The 23,694-nt window shown below is 45.1% G+C and overlaps 1 protein-coding gene across 4 annotated transcripts in view; it reads right to left on the bottom strand.

Annotated features, from left to right (window-relative positions):
- Positions 1-23,694, bottom strand: part of cadm1b (cell adhesion molecule 1b) — a 274,258-nt gene that overhangs the window by 44,188 nt on the left and 206,376 nt on the right. For 3 of the 4 annotated variants that reach the window (XM_054742548.2, XM_054742550.2, XM_054742549.2), the window contains 4 exons: positions 20,678-20,815; positions 15,647-15,805; positions 7,648-7,744; positions 7,233-7,405 (listed from right to left, as the gene is read on the bottom strand). In XM_054742548.2, coding sequence (XP_054598523.1) covers positions 7,233-7,405; positions 7,648-7,744; positions 15,647-15,805; positions 20,678-20,815 — 567 coding nt within the window. Of the gene's footprint in view, positions 1-1,700; positions 1,988-7,232; positions 7,406-7,647; positions 7,745-15,646; positions 15,806-20,677; positions 20,816-23,694 lie in introns of those variants that run through there. The other variant, XM_054742551.2, reaches the window with a different exon arrangement.

The raw sequence follows: 23,694 nt of genomic DNA, 5'->3' as shown, positions 1-23,694 counted from the left end.
GACAAAAGTGTCAGCTAAACACATAAACATAAACTCAAAGAATAACACCCTAATCAGCTAATGACACCTGGAAATGATTCCAGAGCCTTTAAATGGTCTTTCAGTCTAAGTTGAATTACTGAAATAAATGAACATTTGCACCTCATTCTAATTTTTTGAGTTTCACCTGTAATAGATTGGCCCAGTGGTAGTGTCCGCCTCGAGACTGGGAGATCGAGGTTCAAATCCCGGTCGGGTCATACCAAAGACTTTAACAATGGGACCCAATGCCTCCCTGCTTGACTCTCAGCTTTAAGGAGTTGGACTGGGGGGGTGAAGCACCAAGTAATTCCCGAGCATAGCCACAGCTACAGCTCACCGCTCCCCACGGGGATGGGTCAAATGCGAAGATGAATTTCACCAGTGAGTGATGACTATGGGACTTTGACTTTAAATAATTAAGTTATATTCAAGTTCTAGATGCATAACCATAGCAAAATCATTGTACTTCACGTAAAGGAATAACTTTCTTTCATGAATAATTTTAGACAGTAAACGTCACTTCTATTCCTGCTTTCTGGTGCTACTGGCAAAAATTTCAACTTTTTCTTTTGGCACACATGCTGAAACTCATCTCTGAACAGCAGGCGGGATGTTTCATGGGGAGAAAAGCTAAATTCACCTACAATGGCTTCAGCTGTCCCCCCCCAAAATGTTTTTTTTCCCTCTTCTTTCTGCACAACTGCTAGCCAACAACAACAATAATAATAATAATGATAAAAACAACAGGAAATCGAGGTCCAAGGAGTGTGTGCTTCACTGACGTTGCGCTACGAGGTCCTTTGTGCTTTAAAAACTTCAGATAATTACCTCCTACTGTTTCCCCGGGGGGATTCAAGTGCAAAGATTCTCGGTGTCTTTCAACAGCTTATTGAATCTGGAGAAAAGATTACTGCTTGTACAAATTGATTCATGTAAAATTCATGGCAGTAGCAGCACAATTGTCTTAGTGATTAATTTGTTGTGCTTCTGCTTTGCTTTGTGGTCGTTGGTGCGGTTGGAAAAGAAAAGAAACAAACATGAAAAACGCAGATGTGAGATGAGTGACAGTTGTGTTAAAATAAAGAGAAAATGAAGCCTGGATGATGGGAAGTTAACTAAGAGCAGCTAACTGTCTGTTGCCTGTAAAGTATAGTCAGAGACGGGCCCTCCGTTGACCTTTACAAGTGGATTATGCTAAAATTTCTTCTGAGTGAGACAGAAAATCAGTAGCTAATGTGTTACATGATAATCTGATTAACTCTTCTCAGAGCAAAATGTTTTCTGATGGTTTAAAACACGATGCACATCTTTAAATGGTCTCCTAAGACCTTCTTCTTGCAGGATTGAGATCCACAAACCAAACCACATCAGGAAGCAGATGCATGCTGGAAGATAAAATTCCCAATGACCAAGCCATGCTGGTGGGATTAACCACCAAGCTCAACTCAAAACCCCACTACGCTGTCACAATGAAGATAAACCATTGTCTACCTTGCTATGGATGTTTGGTGCATACAGTGGTGTGTCCAAGGGGTGGCCAAAGGTGACCAAGGCCACCCATAGAAAATTGCTGGCCACTCCACACCCAGGGAAGACCAGTGTTCCTTAACAAGTCATATTAATGTTGTTTTCTTTTTTTTTAATGAAAATGAATAAAAGAACATACAGTACAGCCCAAACGTTTGAACACACCTTCTCATTCAATGTGTTTCCTTTATTTTCATGACCATTTACATAGGTTGAGTCTCACTGAAGGCATCAAAACTATGAATGAACACATGTGGAGTTGTGTACTTAGCCAAAAAAGGTGAAATAACTGAAAACATGTTTTATATTCTATTAAAAGCCACCCTTTGCTCTGATTACTGCTTTGCACACTCGTGGCATTCACTTGATGAGCTTCAAGAGGTAGTCACCTGAAATGGTTTTCCAACAGTCTTGAAGGAGTTTCCAGAGGTGTTTAGTACTTGTTGGCCCATTTGTAAATTGGTCATGGTCATGGAAAAAAAAAAAAAAAAAAACATTGAATGAGATATGTCCAAACTTTTGGCCTGTAATTCAGGCTAAACTTTCCCAGAGTTACCACGAGGATTATTTTGGTGTGCCACCCCCAAATTTTCTCTGGCCCTACGGCCACCCCTATGAAACTTTTCTGGGGGTGCCACTGATGCATTCTCAAAATAATCATGGACCTATCAGGTATGGAGAGCCCACTGAATTCTCCATATTTGCTGACAGATCCTGCAAAGATCATCCCTGGGGACTCAGTTCTGCATGAAGAAGCCTTAATATAAAATTTAGTCACACCTGGACTCTATAAATCCTGTTCATGGAGGTTTGGCTAAAACGAGTTTAAAAGGTAAAAAAAATTAAATTAAATAAAAAGAAGAAGAAATGACACGTTTTCAGTCAAGAATCACAAATAATAAATGGTCTCTGAAAGAGAAATGGAAATCTTGGTTCTGTTGCTTTATAAAACAGTAGCACACTGCAAACACTGTGGAGAGATTAAAACAAGTGGCTCACGGGGAAAATAGAATACATTTTAACAATCACAATGCCAATAAACAGACCATTACAGGCGCACGGTCATGATAATTATTAGGAGGCTCCAGGGAGAACTATGTGAACTCTGATTAATTGCCTCAAGTCACAAAAGGTGTTGCTGGTTGGGGCTGAAAAGTTGAAGATTGCAATTGCTGCTTAAAAGCTTGTGAGCAGAGATTTTCCACATTTATGTGTAAATGTGACCTGTTCAGTGTCTCCTCTGAGTCCGCTAACTAAAAAGCATACGGCAACGCATGCTGCTTCTGTACAACAGGTTCCACCTGGTTGATTTTCTGCCCGTCTGTTGCTTCAAAAATAAGAATCGTACTAATAAAGTCTGGACTTCCTGCTTCCTGTGATTGCTGTGAAGACTTTTTTCTTACATTTGTTTATTTTATTTTTTCTATGAATTTGCAGTGGTCTCTTATATACCTGCATGCCTTGAGAGTCATTTACGTAGAATAAAGTTCCCACCCTTCTGTTACAGGACCTAGAAGTAAGCTGGATAAGTGAGGACAGAATTCGTGATATTTGGACTCCTAAACACTGATTGGCTAAAAGTGATGCAGCGCTTCCTCTATCTCCATATCCTAAGTCCCCTTCCATTTCCGGTCGACTCATGGCTCCCCGGAAAAACAAAAAATGGATACAAGTGAACGGGGCTAAATTTGCCTCACACCCTGGACCACACATATGTTGTAATTCAATTTCAATCAATCAATCAATCAATCAATCAATCAATCAATCAATCAATACTTTATTAATTCCCAGAGGGAAATTAGAGATGTAAATAAAATGTAAAGTAATGAAGTGTGTTTTGAACACACCAGTTACATACTTTGCGATTTATCAGCTTGTAAAAGTTCGTAATTAGCATGACTAAAAATAAGATGTCAGTACTTTGCATATATGACGTCACCACAGGATTTCCTCTCCACTAGCGTAGCTGCAACTTACCAGATGGCTAGATTTATGGTGGTTCTTTCCTCCTGAAGGAAGGATTTGAAGTTTGATGAACGTACAGCCATTTTCCCTCTCCTTTTCTCCGTGTCTGGTTTGCTGACACCACTTTGGTGAAGCGCATTTGTAATCCTGGATGTTTTTTCACACAAAACCTAACATAACGTTCAAAAATAAGCTCGTTCTTGGCATCAATATGTGTCTTTAAAATTCACGGACATCATATGTGAAATCCATAGTTCAGAAAAAGCAGAATTAGAAAATAGCGTTTTAGCCCCGTTGACTGGCATTCATTTTTTTGTTTTTCCGGGGACCCATGGTCCGGAAGTAGATGGGCGTGACTTAGGCTCCCTATAGGCAAGGCCGGATTATAATACGGGCAAACTGGGCACAGGCCCAGGGGCCCACAGCCACAAGGGGGCCCACATGAGCAGCAGTCTTATTTTTTTTTTGTGGTTATTTTTTATTTTTGTGCAGCAGTCTTAACGTTGGAGAAAAAAGTTGACAAGTAATTTAAATTGTGCCCACATTTTCTAAGTTAACACACAATTCTTTTAACAATGCTAGTTTTTGCATCTTTACTGTTCCCTGCTTCAGCCCTCTTCCCCCCGCCACATGCGCAGCGGCTGCAAACTCACTGATGCGCCTGCAGCCTCTCAGAGTTCCTGCTGCTCTAAACATTGAAAGAATCATTTCATTTTCTGTTCCTCACCTCTGATTATTTTCAGTGGTGTTTGTTTGTTGCAACCACCAGGTACAAAAACAAACTTGTTTTTATTTGACTATTTTTCTGTCCTGTCTCTGTTATCTTCCTGCATCTCCTCTCAATCCTAAAGAAAAACACCTGACTTCATATGTTTTCACCTTATGAGTTACATTTGAACTGCAGTTAAAAAATGATCTACCGACCGTGCGCGCCATGCAGGATGAAACAGGTGATGCGCTCCGCTCCACAGCAGCGAAATGCGTCAAGCACAAGTAAAAGACAGAAAGCATGAAAGGATATGAGTCGACATAAATGATCGCGAGTTAACTTTGTTTTTGAGGTGGCGACACTTTGAGAATGTTACTGCAGCTGTGCTCAGGTCGCATCTGTCTTGAGCGCATCAACGATCAGAGCGCGCGCCTATCAGCTCTAAATAATCCCTGGAGAGTCCACATAGATAATGTAATATAAGTAGAACCAGGATAGTTTTGGGGCTAAAAAACAGTCTACAATCCATCTTCCCTATGTGTTTGTGACCCTGCGGATTTTTCTAACTCTACCAGTTTCAAATTGTGAAGGGGAACAATCATTTTCACAAATGGCAAGAATAAAAAAATGAACTGAGAACAACACAAACTCAACAGTGCCTCAGTGCGCTTTCACTGATGGTTTTTGAATCTCAGCTTGTCAGGAATCTGGACTTCCATGACATTGTAAATGAATTTACTAATAGAAAGGCCAGAAAACAGTTTTTCTGAAGGCAAGAGAGGAGACCAACAAGAGGAGACAAAAAAAGAAGGAAGGAGTCAGGAGTCAAGAGGAGGAGGGAGACAGGAGACAAGAGGAGGAAGGAGACAGGAGACAAGACGAGGAAGGAAACAGGAGACAATAGGAGGAAGGAGACATGAGAAAAGACGAGGAAGGAGACAGGAGACAAGACGAGGAAGGAGACAGGAGACAAGATGAGGAAGGAGACAGGAGACAAGATGAGGAAGGAAACAAGAGGAGGAAGGAGACAGGAGACAAAAAACATGCATACATTTCTTCTTTGCAAACTTTTCAATAACTGTATAATCTTTTAAATAATCCTGCATTACTTTCTGTTGTAGTTTGACAGAGGGATCTCATTTACAGCAGACTCACTTGCCCCCACTGTCCCACAGATTGACAACATTTTTGTTAGTACAGACAGAAGAGAAGACAGGAGCACTGTGAGGAAGAGAGAGAAAGAGGAGAAAAGAGAGAGGACAGAGGAATAAAGACATATGAGTGAGGCACAATAAGAAAATCATCAGGTATGAGTGGTTGTGATTAGGTTATGAAACTATTTTGACCTGGAGGTAAATGTTTTTGTATCAACATAAGTAAGCAATTTTTAATATTGACAATGTTATGAAATGTCTAAAAAGTCCTAATGGGTGACAGTAATGTTGGGGGAGGATGGGTGGGGTAGGGGATGGGGGTGGGGGTGGGGGCTAAGCACATTGTGCCCAGGGCTCCCTGCAATGATAATCTGGCCCTGCCTATAGGAATCCTTCTTCCAGGATAAAAAGGAGCAATAAATGTGGGAAAAGCCTCTATAAATCTGGCCATGTGGTAAGAAGAAGCAAGGCCATGTGAGAAGAGATTCAGAGGTGATTTAACTTATGCAAAGTCTGATTTGTAGTTGCTTTAACAACACAAATTTATTATTATGTACGAATTTTCACAAGCTAACAAATTTCATATTACGTGAAAGACATAGTCAAAATTCATGATTTCTTTTCATTTAAATTGAAGTACAACATTTGTGTGATTCAGAGCATAAGACAAAGCGGATTAGAAAAAAAGCTTTCATAGCCCCAGTCACTTACATGAATTTTTTCTTTGTTCAGGAGACTCATGAGCCAACCAGAAAGGGAAGAGCCTTAGGCCGGGGACACACCTGCTGCCGAAGTGCTGCGAAGCACCGGGAGGCAAAGCGCTCACGAAATTCGGCCTCTGCTCCTCAGTTCAGACCAGACGCTTGTGTCTCCGCTCCGGTTGAGGCGCGCCTCGTAGTTTTTCTTTAAACTACTTGGCATCCTCCATTTCCTCTCTGCCTTTTCTCTGCTCTTTTCCTCTACACCCCTATCCCCCTTGCTGTTTGTGTGTGTGTTTGTACGTGTGTGTGTGTGAACCTATGGTGTGAACCAGTTGTTAATAGCTGGCCTACGACTTTCTGCCTCTCTGTCCTGTTTGCTCTGGTTGAAAGACACCCCAAAACACACCCCTTCACGTGGTCACACACACACACAAGTTCAGTGTGTGTGTGTGTGTGTGTGTGTGTGTGTGTGTGGTGTGTGTGTGTTTGTGTGGTTTTTATGCAGTGTCTGTTTACGAACACATTTGACTATCGCGGAATTGTATTTTGAAATGCTTTATTTTGTTAAATTTACCAGCCTGCCTCTTATGTCTAGGTTTGACTTCCTGCCAGAATTGACGCGGATCACCCGCGGCTCATGAAAAAAATAGAGCAGACGCCGAAATGATCGCTGCACGGCGCGGGCTGGAGCGCCGGCGCGGGCCAGCAAGCGGCGCTTCGGCGGCCCATGTGGTCTATAGAATAGGATAACAAGGGCACCAAATGAAGGCGGCCCCCGTTTTGCGGCGCTTCGGCAGCCGGTGTGTCCCCGGCGTTAGGCTCCCCATTAGCTCAGCTATGTTGCTTTAACTCTACAAATAACACAAGACTGAAGAAGTTCTGCCACGTTGCTAATGCTAACGATTAGCATTTTTTTAGCCAAAATGTGCTCTGCTCTCTCCTGGATGCTAAATCAACAAAAGCCTTTCCTGTCATGAGCCAAGATGGGTCAGTCCATGAATGCAAATTCACAGTGTGACGTAGACCTGCCAGGTTTTTTCTGACCCCAGTATTTCTTGGTATTTTTTTCCATTCCAACTGAATAGATCTATGAACTTAAAAAACAGTTTTGTTCCATAACCAGAAATTCAGATGCATCCTGTTTGGGATACATACCATAAACATAGAGGACATAGTCATCGTAGGCCTCTCCCACAGCGTTAGAAGCCACACAGCGATAGGTGCCATTATACGACTTGTTCAGGTTCTCGATGTAGAGCTCAGAACCAGTGACCACGGTGTGCAGCGGCACATCCTCGTCTACTCTCAGCCATTTGATCTGATGGGGACTTCAGAGCACAAATACCAAAGGCATCAGTCAGGCGCTGTCTTTCCATGCAAGAAATCTGAAATAAAGGTCACAGCCGAGATCTGCAGAGGAGGACTGTGGGCAGGTTCTGTCTAATGGCGTACAGCATGCTAACAACTGGTTTAATGGAACAATGAAAGGTTAAGGGGGAAGCTGGCAGAGAAAAGGATATACAGCAGATTTTCTGACTCCTGCAGCAAATCCGTCTGCGAGAATACTCACCGTGGCTTCCCTTCAGCGATGCATGTCAAATCTAGATTGTCGCCCTCTCTTGTTAAACCTTCAGGATATGTCACCACAATCTTCACCTCTGGTTTATCTGAAAATAAAACAATGATGATGTACCATGAATTTTCTTCACCTCCAGCAGTAAACCAAACTACAAAGAGAACGGAGCTTTTAAATTAAAGCATAACAGCCACGAGTGAAACACAGATGATAAAATGATTCTTTAGTGTGCTCAGTAGACAGTTTGCGGCAGTACCTTACAGCCAAATATTTTTTTTCTCCCCTCTCTTATCATAGCTTGCAAAAGATTATCAAAATGTCAGGCGATTTCAGTCAACCTTTCTCTTATTCCTTGAAAGGTCAAACAAAACAGCGATCTACCTGGAAGAAAAAAAATTAATATTCGGCATAGACTACAAAAGAGTGCCTTAACCTTTCTTTGATGTTTAACAGTGATAGGCAGCTTGTATTACCTCTTCAATCAAGGCACCATTTAAGAATGCCTAAACACCCTTTGACGTCTGAGGGATAAAAAGTTTTTGATCTATTGTTAGACACCAGAAAACATAAAAACTGAATGTTACAGGCATGAATATTGAACAAAGACTTGTAAATCATATTTTACAGCTATGATCTGAAGCAAATATATTTTACACCCTCATTGCCATGTGGAAATTAAAGGTGCAATATGTAAGAACATTAAAGCAGCAGAATTACAAAACTGATGCCTCAATCATGTTGGAAGGAAGGTTAAATTGAAGCAGATTTCTATGTCTGCCAACCGAGGGTGTGTGTGTGTGTGTGTGTGTGTGTGTGTGTGGGGGGGGGGGGGGTCTCATTTCCAAATGGCCAAAAAGGAATGTATTGTTTACAATATGTGAGCCTGCAGGGTTATGGAGTAAGGGCCAAGTTGGCGCGGCAGCGCTGGCATTTGTAATTTCACACCGGCCTGCAAAACCCAGCAGCATTTTGTAAAGTTCTTAGGCCAACAGGAGCGACAAAGAAGTTAGTTATTTCTTGTACTCCTAAGAAGCCACGGCGTCTTTTTGTTTTACTCTAATATCGAGCAAAAAAAAAAAAGCTAGAGGCCAAAATTGAGCTAACAATGCTAATGGGCTCGTTATTAGAAGCTATAGCCAGCTCTAGTTAGGCTACTTTTTCATCGATCAACTATTTAATATTACAGTGAAATTTATTTGTCTACTTTCCAAACACCTTCGCAGTGGCCTTGTGGTAGAGTATCCGCCCTGGGACTAAGAGATAAGGGTACAAATCCAGTTGGTTCATATCAAAGATGTTAACAATGGGACCCAATGCCTCCCTGTTTGACACCACTTTAAGGGGTTGGATTAGGGGGTTAAACCACCAAATATTTCCCAAGTGCAGTCAGTGCTGCAGCTCACCGTTCCCCGTGGGGATGGATCAACTACGGAGTAATTTCACCATCATGTGATGATGACTAGTGGAATTTTAACGTTGACGGTGGCTTATCTTCTCACATCATCTAGTGTTTTCTAGTGTTGAGCTGTAGCTGGCAGCAGTCATGAACCTTACAAAACGGTAGTGAAAAAGTCACCTTGTGTATTTTAAAAATGGACTGCAGCAACCAAACTTGACCACAGGATGTGGTACATCCTTACATATTACACCTTTAACTCATTCACTGCCATTGACGACTAAAGTCGTCATTTTAGATCCAACCGTTCACTGCCAATGACGACTAAAGTCGTCATTTGCATTTTTTTACTGTTTGAAAATCGGAACGAGCCCCCGCGCTGAGAGAACAAACATCTCAGCCCTGAAGCCGATCTTCATCCGCATACGTCACACGTCACGTGATCAGGAAGCAGAACATCAATGTGTTAGGAGATCATTTTGGGCCGTTCCTGTAAAAAAAAAAAGTGAGGCGTGAACCAGAAAAGCGTCTGCCGATTACAATTCGACAACAGATTATGAAAGAACGGATAATGCTGAAAACACGCAGATTCTTCCTGATGTAAGAGGTGAGTCTCCGCTATGTTTTGGTTGTTTTGGCTTCGACATCATCCTAGCACGCAATGTTCTGTGACTATTAAAAAACAGTAAAAACGGTGAGAAACGCTGGCAGCGAAGCCCGTTAGCGATCAGGAAACGGCTGGCAGTGAATGAGTCAACCTAATTGATTTTTACAATGAAATGAAAGTCGTTTTGCTCCATCTGTAAATAATGTCTGATTACCCATAGCAGTTCAATTTTACAGCAGAATAATGGGCTGCAAATGTGTTAACTTGCTGTGGTGAGCGACATGTAGAACTTACACACTTTGAGTTTGTGTTTGAAGGTTAGAAAATAATTGGAATTATGATATTTCATGTGTGTGTGTTTTCTTCTCTGCTCCTTTTCATTCAAATAGTTTAGAAATGATTTTTTTTCCTTTTGAATCAATTAAATATATTAAAAAATAAAAATATGTTAGTATTTTCATTACTTTTATTTTGAAGGTGTTTGTAGTACACCCAGTAAAACCTTTCCCATCCTCATTTATTACAATATTAGTAAAAATGAAACAAGTACAAACACATTTAGGACATTTTTTTGACTTTTTATGCCCTCAAGATTTTGGGTTTTAATATTTCCACTTTTTCTTAAACATACTTTTTTTCCAGGACATGTCATTGAACATATTTGAAACATTTCATGTGGCTTTACCTTTAAAACTACAGGTTAAAGTTGAAATCACTATGGTGAATTCATTATGATGAATGTGTAAATAACTTTAGACCTGACATTATTTTAGGTTCCAGATGAAAGAAAGGCTCCATTAACTTTGTCAAATTTGTGAAGGTTTAAAACTAAACATCTGTCACACCCTGTCCTGTCTTCTCCTAGGTTGTAGTCTGTGTCTCCGTTAATTGCTCCCACCTGCCTCTTGTTTCCCAATCACCATAGCTCCTGTTCCTCATGTATTTAAACCCCTGCTGTTCTGTGTTCCTTGTGGTGTCATTGTTCCAGTGTCAGCGTGCTTAATAAACCCATGTTAAGATTGCCTGCCTGCCTGCCTGCCCGCCCGCCCACCCGCCCGCCCGCCCGCCCGCCTGCCCGCCTGCCTGCCCGCCTGCCTGCCTGCCTGTCTGTCTGTCTGTCTGTCTGTCTGTCTGTCTGTCTCCTCCCCGGTCTGGATCCACGCCTTTCCTCCGCTCCACTCCGCGCACGTCGTGACAGAATGACACCACCCGAACCCGTTGATGGATCCAGCCGGGAGATTCTGCCCTGGGAGAACCTGCTCCAGTGGCTCACGTCCGACCACCGGCCAGCTTCTCCATCTCCTTCTGCCCCAGCTCCGCCTCGCCGCCGCTGGCGTCGCCGACCTTCGGCCGCAGCGTTCCTCCCTGTCCTCCCGGAACCGGAGGCATGTTTGGATCGGGAGCCACTGCCAGATCGCTCCAGCTATGAGGGCACGAGGCTGGCGATCTGTTCCCCCGGAGTCGGTCCACGGCGTGGGGAGAGACGCCGGAAGCCACCACAGCCCAGCGCTTCTGGACGGAGCTTCGAGCCCGCCGCTGGCCGTGCCCGGCGCGGCAGTTCGGACACGCACCCGCCCAGACCACCAGTCCCGTCTCCTGCCGAACTGGAGCCCCCGTCGGTTGCAGAGGAAGGAGCAGCAATCGCGGCCCGGCTGATGGAGCAACGGGCGGAGCTCGGCCGGTTCCGCGAGCTCCTCAGCCGCAAGGAGTCTCACCTGGACGCCCTATCCTCCTCGTCCCAGGGCCAGAGGAGCGAGCGCGGGGTTCCCCCAGCGGAGCTCGCCGGTCAGCGGGCTGAACTGGCCCAGCTCCATTGGACGCTCAGCCTCAGGGAGCTACAGCTGGACGAGCTGACCTCCCACCTCTCCTCAACGCTCCAAGCCCTCCTAGCAGCGGCTCTGCCACCGGCCCAGAAGCAGACGTCACCGGCCCATAAGCCGACGGAGCGGGCCGAGAGACGGAGGGTACCGACCCGGAAGCAGATGGAGCCGGATCCGGTCCAAAACTCGGCGGTCCAGAAGTCGAGGGACCAGAAGCCGACTCCTCCGGGCCAGAAGCAGACGGTTCCGGTTCCGGTCCAGAGGCCAGCGGTCCAGAGGTCGACGGTCCGAAAATCGAAGGACCAGAAGTCGACGCCCCTGGACCCGAAGTCGATGGTGGTCGACGCCCCTTCCTGTTCCGAAGTCGTCGCCCCTGATGACGACGTGTCCGAAGTCGTCGCCCCTGATGACGACGTGTCCGAAGTGGTCGCCCCTGATGACGACGTGTCCGAAGTCGTCGCCCCTGATGACGACGTGTCCGAAGTCGTCGCCCCTGATGACGACGTGTCCGAAGTCGTCGCCCCTGATGACGACGTGTCCGATGACATCGCCTCCTCTTCTGATGACGTCCCGTCCGATGACGTCGCCCCCTCTTCTGATGACGTCCCGTCCGATGACGTCGCCCCCTCTTCTGATGACGTCCCGTCCGATGACGTCGCCCCCTCTTCTGATGACGTCCCGTCCGATGACGTCGCCCACTCTTCTGATGACGTCCCGTCCGATGACGTCGCCTCCTCTTCTGATGACGTCCCGTCCGATGACGTCCCCCCCTCTTCTGATGACGTCCCGTCCGATGACGTCGCCTCCTCTTCTGATGACGTCCCGTCCGATGACGTCGCCTCCTCTTCTGATGACGTCCCGTCCGATGACGTCGCCTCCTCTTCTGATGACGTCCCGTCCGATGACGTCGCCTCCTCGTCTGATGACGCCCCGTCCGATGACGTCGCCTCGTCTGATGACGCCCCGTCTGATGACGTCGCCTCGTCCGATGACGCCCCGTCCGATCTCGACGGTGACGTAGCCGCCGCCTCGTCCGATGACGTCGCCTCGTCCGATGACGTCACCGCCGCCTCGTCCGATGACGTCGCCTCGTCCGATGACGTCGCCGCCGCCTCGTCCGATGACGTCGCCTCGTCCGATGACGTCGCCGCCGCCTCGTCCGATGACGTCGCCTCCTCTTCTGATGACGTCGCTGTCTCGTCTGGGGATGCTCTTTGCACTCAAGAGGCCGACGCTCCGTCCAGCCCGGCATCTCCACGGTCTCCAGTTCCGATGGTGGTTTTGAGGGCAACGCCGGCCCAGCCTGCAGTGACTTTGTCGCCGGCCCAGCCTGCAGAGCTCCTCCTCTGCCGCAGGCGCCGGCCTCCAGAGGCCCGTCGCCTCCTCTTCTGCCGCAGGCGCCGGCCTCCAAGGGCCCGTCGCCTCCTCATCTGCCGCAGGCGCCGGCCTCCAAGGGCCCGTCGCCTCCTCATCTGCCGCAGGCGCCGGCCTCCAAGGGCCCGTCGTCTCCTCATCTGCCGCAGGCGCCGGCCTCCAAGGGCCCGTCGCCTCCTCATCTGCCGCAGGCGCCGGCCTCCAAGGGCCCGTCGCCTCCTCATCTGCCGCAGGCGCCGGCCTCCAAGGGCCCGTCGCCTCATCTGCCTCAGGCGCCGGCACCCGGACTCTGCCGTTCCCTGCCGCCTCTCCATCGTCCTCTGGGCCCTCCATCCGGGTCCCCCTCCCCCCGCCCTGCTCCTGGTTCCTGTGGGCGTCTGGGATCCGCCCTTTGAGGGGGGGGGGTACTGTCACACCCTGTCCTGTCTTCTCCTAGGTTGTAGTCTGTGTCTCCGTTAATTGCTCCCACCTGCCTCTTGTTTCCCAATCACCATAGCTCCTGTTCCTCATGTATTTAAACCCCTGCTGTTCTGTGTTCCTTGTGGTGTCATTGTTCCAGTGTCAGCGTGCTTAATAAACCCATGTTAAGATATCCTACCTACCTACCTGCCTGCCTGTTTCCTCCCCGGTCTGGATCCACGCCTTTCCTCCGCTCCACTCCGCGCACGTCGTGACAACATCATTTTTCTTACTGTTAGGTCAGTTCAGATTGGGGAGTGAAAATGCAATTTTGGCAGAAGGTTTTTCAATATTCTTGGACTGAATGTAAAAAGCTTAGATATTAAACATATTGCATAAGTTCTTTCCTTTTTCCCAAAGGCATACATTGGTCATATTACAGCAAACAAAACAATTGCTGGAATCACTTTTGGAGCTGTGGTGGCTCAGTCTAAACTGCAGATATGAAGATTTATTTGTGGAGCTGCCGACTACTGCTGCATTATTACATTGTTTTCTGTATTTGTTTGGTTTGAATGAGAGATTAATTCATAATTAACACAGTTGGAGATTTGCATACATTAACAGAGCTGCAGCTGCAATTCACGTCACTTTTTTAAACTTTTTTTTATTAATGTGGGGAAATCAGTCTCAGTGAGACAGTCTAAAAATATCCACAGTGGTGCAGATGCTTACGTGTTGAAAAGGAAAACATTAGGAATATCCAATAATTAGAAAGTACTGTTCTGCTGCAACAATAACAGCTGTGTGCTTTTATCCCCTTGTGAATCTTCTGTGAAGCAAAAGTAGCGGTAGAGTGAGTGGACAAACGGACAATCGCAGACCAACACTCTTGAGACGTATTTGTGCTGCGTTCCAAGGGGAACAAATGTTCTCATGAAAATCAACAGACATGTCTGCTGTGTTGCTGTGGAGGCTGTCGACTTCCTTTTTCTGCCAGAAAAATATTCATTATTATTTTCATTATAGTAAAATCAGTGCATCTACCCCTTCTTAGGCCTAGTCCACACGTAGTCGGTTTTTTTTTTAAAACGAATATCCGCCCCTCCAAAAACTTGCATCCACATCACCTCGTTTAAAAAAAAAAACTCTGTCCACACGTACCCAGATAAATACGTTGTTAAGGACATGCCAGACCTGTAGGCGGCAGTACTTCCCCCGTTCTTAGCCTCGTCCTTCATCTGTGGTCTTCCGCAAGGAGCAGTAATTCCGCTTGCAAAAACAAACAAGCAAAAAGCGCTTGGACAACTGATAAAGCGAGCGCAGCTCTGAGGGCATCCATGCTGTCGGCTAGTGTAAACACAGGTCGCACACGTGATGTCAGCATGTTTTTGTCGCGGAAAGTGACGTTGCGGCCCTTAAAACTCCGGTTTTGTCTGTCCACACGCAGACACCCAAAACGGAGAAAACGCAGATCTTCACTTTGGCCGGAGTTTTTAAAAAGATCCGTTTTCGTGTGAAAAAACTCTGTTTTCGTGTGGATGACAGGCCAAAACGTAGAACAATATCTACGTTTTGGCAGATCCCCGGCTACGTGTGGACAGGGCCTTAAATGACCTGTATTTGTATAGCGCCTTCTTAGGGTTCTACAGCCCCCCAAGGCGCTTCACAACATGGTCATTCACCCATTCACACGCTGGTGGGGATTAGCTAAGATGCAGCCACAGCTGCCCCGGGGCGCAATGACAGAGCCGAGGCTGCCAAGCACTGGCGCCACCGGTCCCTCCGACCACTACCAGCAGGCACGGTGGGTTAAGTGTCTTGCCCACGGACAGCATTCTCTAGCAGGATTGAACCTACAACCTTTTGATTGCTGGACAACTCGTTCGACCTCTTTTAGGAACATTCACACCAGATGTGGCGTGGATCTGGATGCGGAGCTCTGGAAAGTGTCAGCATGGACTCTATTGTTTTCTTAACACCACATGTGGATTTTCATGAAGTTCCAGAAATAATATGAACTAAACAGGAAGTGAGACCTGTTTCAACCAGGCGCATCCCAATGTATTTCAAAATAAAACCTGTGTTGGATTTTTTCCCCCTGACAATTTATTAATATTATTATTAATGACAGTGGTATCAGTTTATTGTGAATGCTAGTTCATATTATTTTTACAACTGTATCTTTAAACGTAATATGTCAAATTTCTGATCACCGTCAGAGCAAATTTCCGCAGACATTCAGCACACGATCCACGGTCGTTGATAGTGGCTGTCCGGCTGGAAGCGGTCCAGAATCCGGACCGCATCCATTCCGTACTCAGTGTAAATGAGGTGCAACACTCTCTACTAGGTCTTGGTTATAACCCAGGAACCATCCAGTTCTTGTTCACTCACAGAGAACTTCCAAGTGTCTTTGAGCCAGAAGGTCCTTTGCAGCTGGGTGGTCAATGATGCAGTCGACTGGCACTCCATCATCCTCTTTGGTGACAGAAAACCTCACCCGGCTGGTGACGGTAAACATCCTGTCGTACATCTCCTCAGCGGTTGTCTCACCTAAAAATAAAAACAAATAAATAAAAGAAGGAAGTAAAGTTAATGGCCGAGCTAAGCTCAGAACTCTAAATTCTTCAGCAGCACCTGCTGCAGCGGCCGCAACGGGCAAATAGTCATAGGTTATAAGAGCATATTACCTGTCAAAGTGAAGTACTTTCAGATGGCATTTACATTTAATTTATGATTCACTGATGTGGTGCCCGAACGAGACTTTAGAGGATTCACACGAGCCCGAGGCCTTCGATTCTGACGAGAGCAGGCTGGGTCATATCAAGCCCGATAATGAATGCTTCTGCTGCTCGAGGCTCGAGCATTGTTGGGGCTAACCCTGCAGTAATCTGCTGCCCACTAGGCTCAAGGCTGTCAGAGGGGCATTCATTTAGAGAGCATTACAATGCCAGAGGGGCATCGCATTAGCTGCAGCGCTGAGTGTGATGGTTTACTCGCACTTAATGAAGTGAGGAAATAATTACAGCCCGACGCTGACCTGCAGCACACTTCCATTTCAGCCTAGTCACAGGGGAACCCAGCCGGACTCAGGGAGAGCAGGAACACGTTGTTCCACAGTTGATGATCACCGACACACACATGCCTGGCCCCTTGATGGGTATTAACCTCGTGTAACATACGCCCGCCCATGAAACTCTTGGCTGCATCAGGTTTAAAGCGCTGGGATCGGTAAGTGGTCCTCACACTTGTAGGCATTAAATTTGATGACTCTGCAGTGAGGGAACAAGCTGTTGAAAAGCACACTTAGAAATCTGGTAATAATAAATGATTGTCTTCCTTTAAAAAAAAGGAAACACATCATCAGGGTTTTTATGTTCGGAAATATCGCAGAATGTGCACCGTGTGCTGAACTCCTAAAACCGTACGTTGCACATCTCAGTGAGCCGCATTTAGAGCAAATGTTGGTGATGTGGCTTCACTCTGACAAGCGTGACAACAGCAGTGAATAAGCTCCTCACTTTGGTTACAGAAGAGTGCCGCGAGCAGTTTTTAACTCGTTCTATCCAAACAAGTTGAGGCAATAAGCCATAAATTTGGCATTAGGTGTTTACTTGTCACTGTGAAATCACAAGAACGAAGCAAACCTGCCAGTGGTCTGGCAATTTGTCCCAAAAAGAAATCAAACCAGGTGTGGCATGAAGGGTGTAGCGATGATAGAGTATTATCTGGGTCAGTAAAAGCTTACTTTAACTTGCAGTAATAACTATTTTTAATTCAGCCCAAAAAGCAAAAGATGAACTTCAGAACGTCTTGTTTTAGAGATCACGGACAAGGAGCCACGTGCAATCCTCAAGCCCTCCAGCGCTTGTCAATTATCGGTGTCATCCGAACGAAGACGAGGAAGACGTCTGCTGATCGGGTCGCAGAAGGACTCCAATCTGAATGCGAAGGAGATTTTAGGGTTGCAGCAGAGATGTCAAATCAAACGCTCTTGTGAGCATCAAGCACTGATCAATCCCAGTGCAATCAAGCATGGCCTCTTCTCAGGGTGACATTTTCTTTCACTCAGCGTCTAACCCGAGTCGTCTGCCTGCCAACGCGCTGCTGAGCCGTCAACGATCAAGCTGTTTCGAGATGGCTTAGGCCTGCGCTGCTCCGGAACTAGTGAGGCGAGCTAAAATCAGTTTAATAGAGACGTTAAATTCAATTATTAAAATAGAAAAGTGTGTCTTTGAATTAAAGCGAGGAGAAAGTAACAAGTGGGATCATGAGATGGTTAAATGCAGCTAGTGGGCCTGTTGACTCAAGCAGGAAGGGGCTGGTTTTGCAGCTTTAAGACCATTAGCCAAATTCTCTGCCTCTTCACTGAGAAGTTTTTGAGATTACAAGCACTCCTGTTAGCACATAGCCATAAAGTACCACAAGTTCTCTAACCATCGTTTTCCTTCCAAGCTGGGTTTCTGTGGTAACAGACTCAGCAGGGAAACTCAGACATATTCCTCTACCAACTCCTCCAGGGGGAATCCAGAGAATCTGCAGGTCAGAGGGGATGCATAATCACTCCAGCGAGTTCTGGGTCTCCTTCTGGTGGGCCGTGGCCATAAAATCTCTGGGAGGAAGTGACTAGAAGGTATTCTAATAAGATCACCTCAGTGGACTTCTTTTGATGAGTAGCTGTAGCAGCTTGGTTCCAATCACAAACTTGTAGAGCTGAGCCTGGCCAAACTCACTCTGCAACCTGGAGGTAGCATTCCTCCTTGTTCTGGCCTCAGACTTGGAAAAGCGGTGTCACATCCTGGTGAGTCAATGTTTTCTATGCCTAAAATCCACCAGCCTGTCATGATCTCAGTGCTTGGAACAGATCATCAACATTCCGTAACCCTGCTTTGGTTCTGATTCATATCTAGCCAAGCCAAGTTGAGTGGAGTGGAGTCAAGTCAAGTAGGGAGGAGTTGAGTCAAGTTGAGCTCAACAATTCAGGTTGAGTCAAGTCATGTTGAGTGGTGTGGAGTGGAGAGCAGTCAATTCAACCTGAGTGAAGCCAAGTTGACTCGAGTCAATCTGGGGTAGGTCAAGTGAGGAGAAGTTGAGTCACGTCGAGCTGAGTCATTTCAAGTTGAATCAAGTCAGGTCATGTTGAGTGGAGTCAAGTCAACCCGAGTCTATTCAGGTTGAGTGAAGTTGAGTCAAGTTAAGCTGTGTTAAGTCAAGTTGACTCGAGTCAATCCGAATCAAGTCAAGAGAAGTGGAGTTGAGTCAATTCAAGCTGAGTCAAGTCAAGTCAAGTCAAGCTGGATCAAATGGAGCAGAGTTGTGATGTCAAGTTAAGATGGGTCACGTAGAGTCAAGTCAAGCCGAGTCGGGCCTAGTCCAGTCGAGTCAGTCTGAAGTCGTGCCACAACAACTGTTCTGTTATTCCTGCAATGATATTTCACCCTCTGCTGAACTCTGTTGGCTGAATCCTTGCATCCGGTTCCTTCACACATCATCTCTTTGTGCATCAATGATTCACTGCTGGAGCACACTGGGTCACTTTCCTGTTTACCTCACTGAAACACCTAACAGGAGTCTCAGGTTAACTAGTACTGAGCCCACCTGTGTATTTGTGCAACGTCACACGTTTCTGTGCAGAGTGCAGAGGCTTTTTGGGCTCGTCGTTGGGAATTCAAAACAGACTGGGAGAAAGCTTCGGTGTTTAAATGTTACAAAAGAAGTTATTCACAAATTCCCTTCCACTCACCTTCTTTATTCCAGCCTTTGACGGTAATTCTTCTGTAAGTGGAGTTTGTTTAAAAAGTGGGGAACAGTGTGACCTTGAGTTAGGAACGTTTCTTCTGAAGGACAACAACTCAATTAAAAAGGAAGTGCAGCTTAATTATCTGGTGAGTTTTGATTATTAAAAGGATTTTTCACTAAATATACAGCTGGTTGTTAGTAGTTTGGCTCTTTTTCAAAAGGAACAAGGTAATTTTTTCTTTAAATATTACTGAATCTCCTGTTGAACCTGTCTGATAGAGCCAAACTGCCTGTATTTTAGGAATAGCAGCAGCTGAGCACTGGTCTCTGCCTCATTTGAATAATATTCCAGCTCTCATTTATGCTAATAAGCATTTTGCCACCTGATGTGCCGAGTCCCTTTCAGGCCAAAGTCCATCCGTTCGGTTCCTGCCAGCATGATAAATAGTAGAAAAAAAAATCTCTTTCTGCCCATTTGAGTTAAAATTTCGTTTCTAATCTCCTTACTGGCATTGAAACCGCCTCCTTTGCACACAGTCACACGACAAAACCCGATCAGAGAGGTCCTTTACGGCCGGCGTGACGCGGCGTCTTTGAATCTCAGTGTGCGCGGTGGCAAATGAACTGTTTAGCACGTCCGTAATAAGAAGTGATTTGCGTTTCCTGGGGTACGAGAGGACGTGACTTTTCTGGCTGGCTTTATGTATCCACTGCCACTATGGATTAGCCCTGCTCAGCATGTCGGTGGCATTTCGCTGATCTAACCATCCTGTTGTCTCTCGCTCCCCAACACAACACCACAACTCATAAGCAGAAATTGACTTTGACTCCTGTAGGGAACACTGGAGGCACAGATGGCATTTAGCTTCAGATTTGCTCTTGTCTAAATATTTCATCTCTCAACAAGCCAAATGTATCCTCTCCATTCTAATACATATATAATTTGACAACAAGCTCAGAGACTTTCAGACTGTGTAAATACAATGTGACTACAATGAATCTCCCAGTCGTTGTACAATCAGTACATGATGAATAATTGATGGCACCAAATCGCAACCGAGAGGTAATAAGATTTGTTTTCTACAGTGAAGATTATATACCGCTTTCTGGCGAGAGCCCACAGGCAGCTGAAGGCACCAAAATGAAGATAAAATGTGCAAAGAAGAGCTCCTAACCGTGTTTACAACGGACATAGGGTTTGAAGCAAACAGAGAAGATTTAGTCGACTACTTCTGAAACACACATCCCATCAGGAGTCGAGGTGTAACTAAATGTTCACTGTAAATATTTAAGCAATTTAACGTCCAAACATCGCTCTCCCAAAATGAAGATTACAGCGCGGGGGAGCAGCGTCGCGGCTAAATTCACGAGACGTAACGTTGAAGTCTGAACTGCGGCCTTTGCGGTGAATGATTTGAGCAAACAGCAGAGTTAATAACAGGAGAGCTGTTTTTATGCATGGAATGGGAAAAGAGGAAAAGCACGATGCTCCTTCAGCTGTGTGTGACAGGTAGAGGAGTAGCTTCATATGTACATATGCCAGTCAACATAATCAGTACAATGCACATTTAAAGCAGAACTCCGTTCTGTTTGCAGAGGAAGAGCCTCCGGAGACCAGGACCGGTGGGGAGGCAGACAGGCCTGGAGCATGTGAAGCTAACTGAGGGAGGCTGTTATTCTACCAACCTGTCAGTTCTTCCTCCCCCTTCATCCATCTGATGGAAGCGGCTGGCTTGCTGCCCATGGCGATGCAGGTGAGCTCCGTCTCGTTCCCCTCGCTGACCACATCCTCCCGGCTCTCGATGACTGGGCTCCCTGGCGGGACTGACAGGCGGCAACAACAACACTCAGAAAGACACCGGCATGGCAACACTCACACTCTCAGACACCTGTTTTATATAAAAACACTCATTTGAGGTGCAAATCATTGTTTCACACTCTTTTTCACACTCTTAAGATTGAAAGGTGCCACCAAATGATGCCCTTACTGAAGCGCCGTTTGCAACAAAACAACTTGTTTAAACTCTTTTTGATTATTTTGGACGGATGCTGCATGTCACTTCCTGCACAGGCCCAGTCAGGAGAACATTCAAACAGATTTTTTGTTGGGCCAAATTGTCATAAGGCTTTCTCCCTGCACTCCATCTCTTGTATTGCACCACTGTATTTTCGCTTTAGTCAGTATGCATGCACTTCGGAGAGATGTCGCAGCTTTCCAAGTGAAAATCACACAAAATTGCTGGAAGTTTAGAGTCCGTGTCGTTATTTTTGTCTGTCGAGTCTGATGAATTTTCATGATCAAAGTGGGCGTGACTCGTCATCACACATAGCACTCTCTATCTACTGATCAAAAGACGTGACAGACATTGCACATGGGTAGCCCCTCAGCATTTTGTATGTGTACATACTTATCAGCCCAGTCCTCATAAAATGATCTATTTTCACTGTTAGCCTTACGTCTCTTCTATTCTTGAAGCGAGTTTCCCTAGAGTAGAGGGCGGTGCCACATGCCTTAACATGTTGCAAAATGTTGTAAACTGTTTTGCTTACAGTTAAGTTGCAGCTATTTAACAAATAATGTACTAAGGGGTGTGTGGGAAATGGAAGCTAGCAAAAGGAGCTAACAGCTAATTCAACCACAGCCAAGAGAAAAGCGTTTTTTCTCTGATTTTTAACAACTCCGATCTCCACAGTTTCACAGCTTTTCACTATTTTCATTTAATAGTCACGTCCAGCAAATGTGCTGGTTATTTACAATCGTAAATGTCACCACCAGCATCAAAACAGAACACATAGGTTCAACTAGAGGTCAAGCATGGCAGTGAATGTCTTAACATTTCTGTAGACATAATATTTATGTGAAGTCCTCTTTGGGATTGGTTATGCTCAGACTAGTCATTATGCGGACCTAAATAGCTATTTCTCACAACAGAGGCCATTCAGGAAGGTATCAAAAGGATGGAGGAAAGTAACCATTTATTTTCCTAGAAGTCTAGACAGACGGTAGCTGAAGCGAAATGATTTTGCTTTTCATGCCGGTCTAGCCGTGCTCCATAGGAGCCTCAGCAAGTCCACACAAACTTGTGGCCAATCAGAGCGCTCTGTCTATCATTATATATTTATTCAGATTTATAGGATGGCTTGGCAGGCCAAAAGCCATCTTAAAACTTTCACTAGTGAAAAACAACCGTAACCCCCAAAGCGCATAACTACCAGTTTTCAAGACCTTTTCAATAAATTTTTAATTCTGTTAGTATGTAAAGATAAAACTGATTTAGGGGAACAAATCTTTGCATCCGGCTCAATTTTTAACTAAATCATGATTTCTTTTACTTTTCTGCTTTTAGAAAGTCTTTGCTAATAACCTCAATAAGACCGCGATGGCAGCTCTGAGGCTTTAACTAAATAATGATGTCACGCCCTTTAGTGAACACGCTGATTATCATGCTGCTTTAGACTCAGCGCACTATATTTGTGTAATATTTGTCCCACTGTTGTTCTCTGCTGAACATCGTCGGCATGTTCTGCTGTCCACGCTGCCAACAGTTGTGTTTGGGGGCAAATTGGGAGGGTAAACATGGCGTTGCCCTGTGGACACGGGTCATCGAACCTGTCAACATTTACTGAATTTTCTTTCAGCCAAATAAATAATAATAAAAAGAACAAAACAATAACTTTTGCTGTAATTAGTGTGACCTGGATAGGTCGGTGCTGTAATCAGAAAATCACTTTAACGATTTCCTGGAATCAAATGAAGTTCGTTAGAGTTTTCCAGATGGGCTACAATTAAAATCAAACTCAATGACAATGCTGCATTTTTCTTCTTCAGCAAATAAAAACACCTCTGTTAACATTCTATCTACAAACGCTAGGAGAAAGACACTTTTCTAAATCTGTCAAGATTTTATATGAAGATTTTAAAAAAGAGTGAAGAGTTAAAAAAACGTAAGAAGCCACACATCTGTGTTTGTATGGTTAAACATGGCCGAGCCGACATTACAGATGTTTCCTCTGCTGACTAATACTTTTAATTAAACCCTTCCAGTAACTGTGAGCCAATTTCCAATCAGTCTTGTAACGGTATGAAATGACTGTTTTCCACCAAAAGTCATTTGCCCCCCTCTCCTCTGACACAGGACTAGTCTGCATGGGATATGGCCTCAAGGTCTCATGCATTTGTTATAAACTGCTTCTTTCCAGCTCAACAGAAGAATGAAGAAAGGACTCTCTCCTTTTAATAAATCAAAGAATTCTATTTTTAATAAAGCTAATCACGCAAGGTGTTAGTCAACAATAAGATGTGACCAATCTGTGAAATCAAAATATTAATTACTTTATTATAATCCTATAGAATATAATGAGTAATATGACTTTAAATGTTCCAATAGGACTGATCTCACGTAGAGTTAAAAGACATGACACATTGCTTAACTGATCCAATCAGAATCTGCCAGACCTGACGGAGACGTGGTTTTGGTGGTGTTTGGTAAATCTGTCATCTTTTCATTCGACCATAAACTATGCCCACGTCATCTTTAACGCCAGTTCAAAGAAGTTGTTGGAGTGGCCAATCCGTAACTTTCCTTTTCAGCCAAAAGAACCAACGACGAGCTGGATAAAATCTGTTGCTGTTCCAACAGCTGCAACGGTTCCTTTCAGAATAAAAGCTGAACCATCAAGACCCAGGTTTGGGTCTCACTAGA

The sequence above is a fragment of the Nothobranchius furzeri genome, chromosome 13 (assembly GCF_043380555.1).
Source record: "Nothobranchius furzeri strain GRZ-AD chromosome 13, NfurGRZ-RIMD1, whole genome shotgun sequence".
Classification (NCBI taxonomy): domain Eukaryota; kingdom Metazoa; phylum Chordata; class Actinopteri; order Cyprinodontiformes; family Nothobranchiidae; genus Nothobranchius; species Nothobranchius furzeri.
This window is presented reverse-complemented; position numbering and strand designations above follow the sequence as displayed.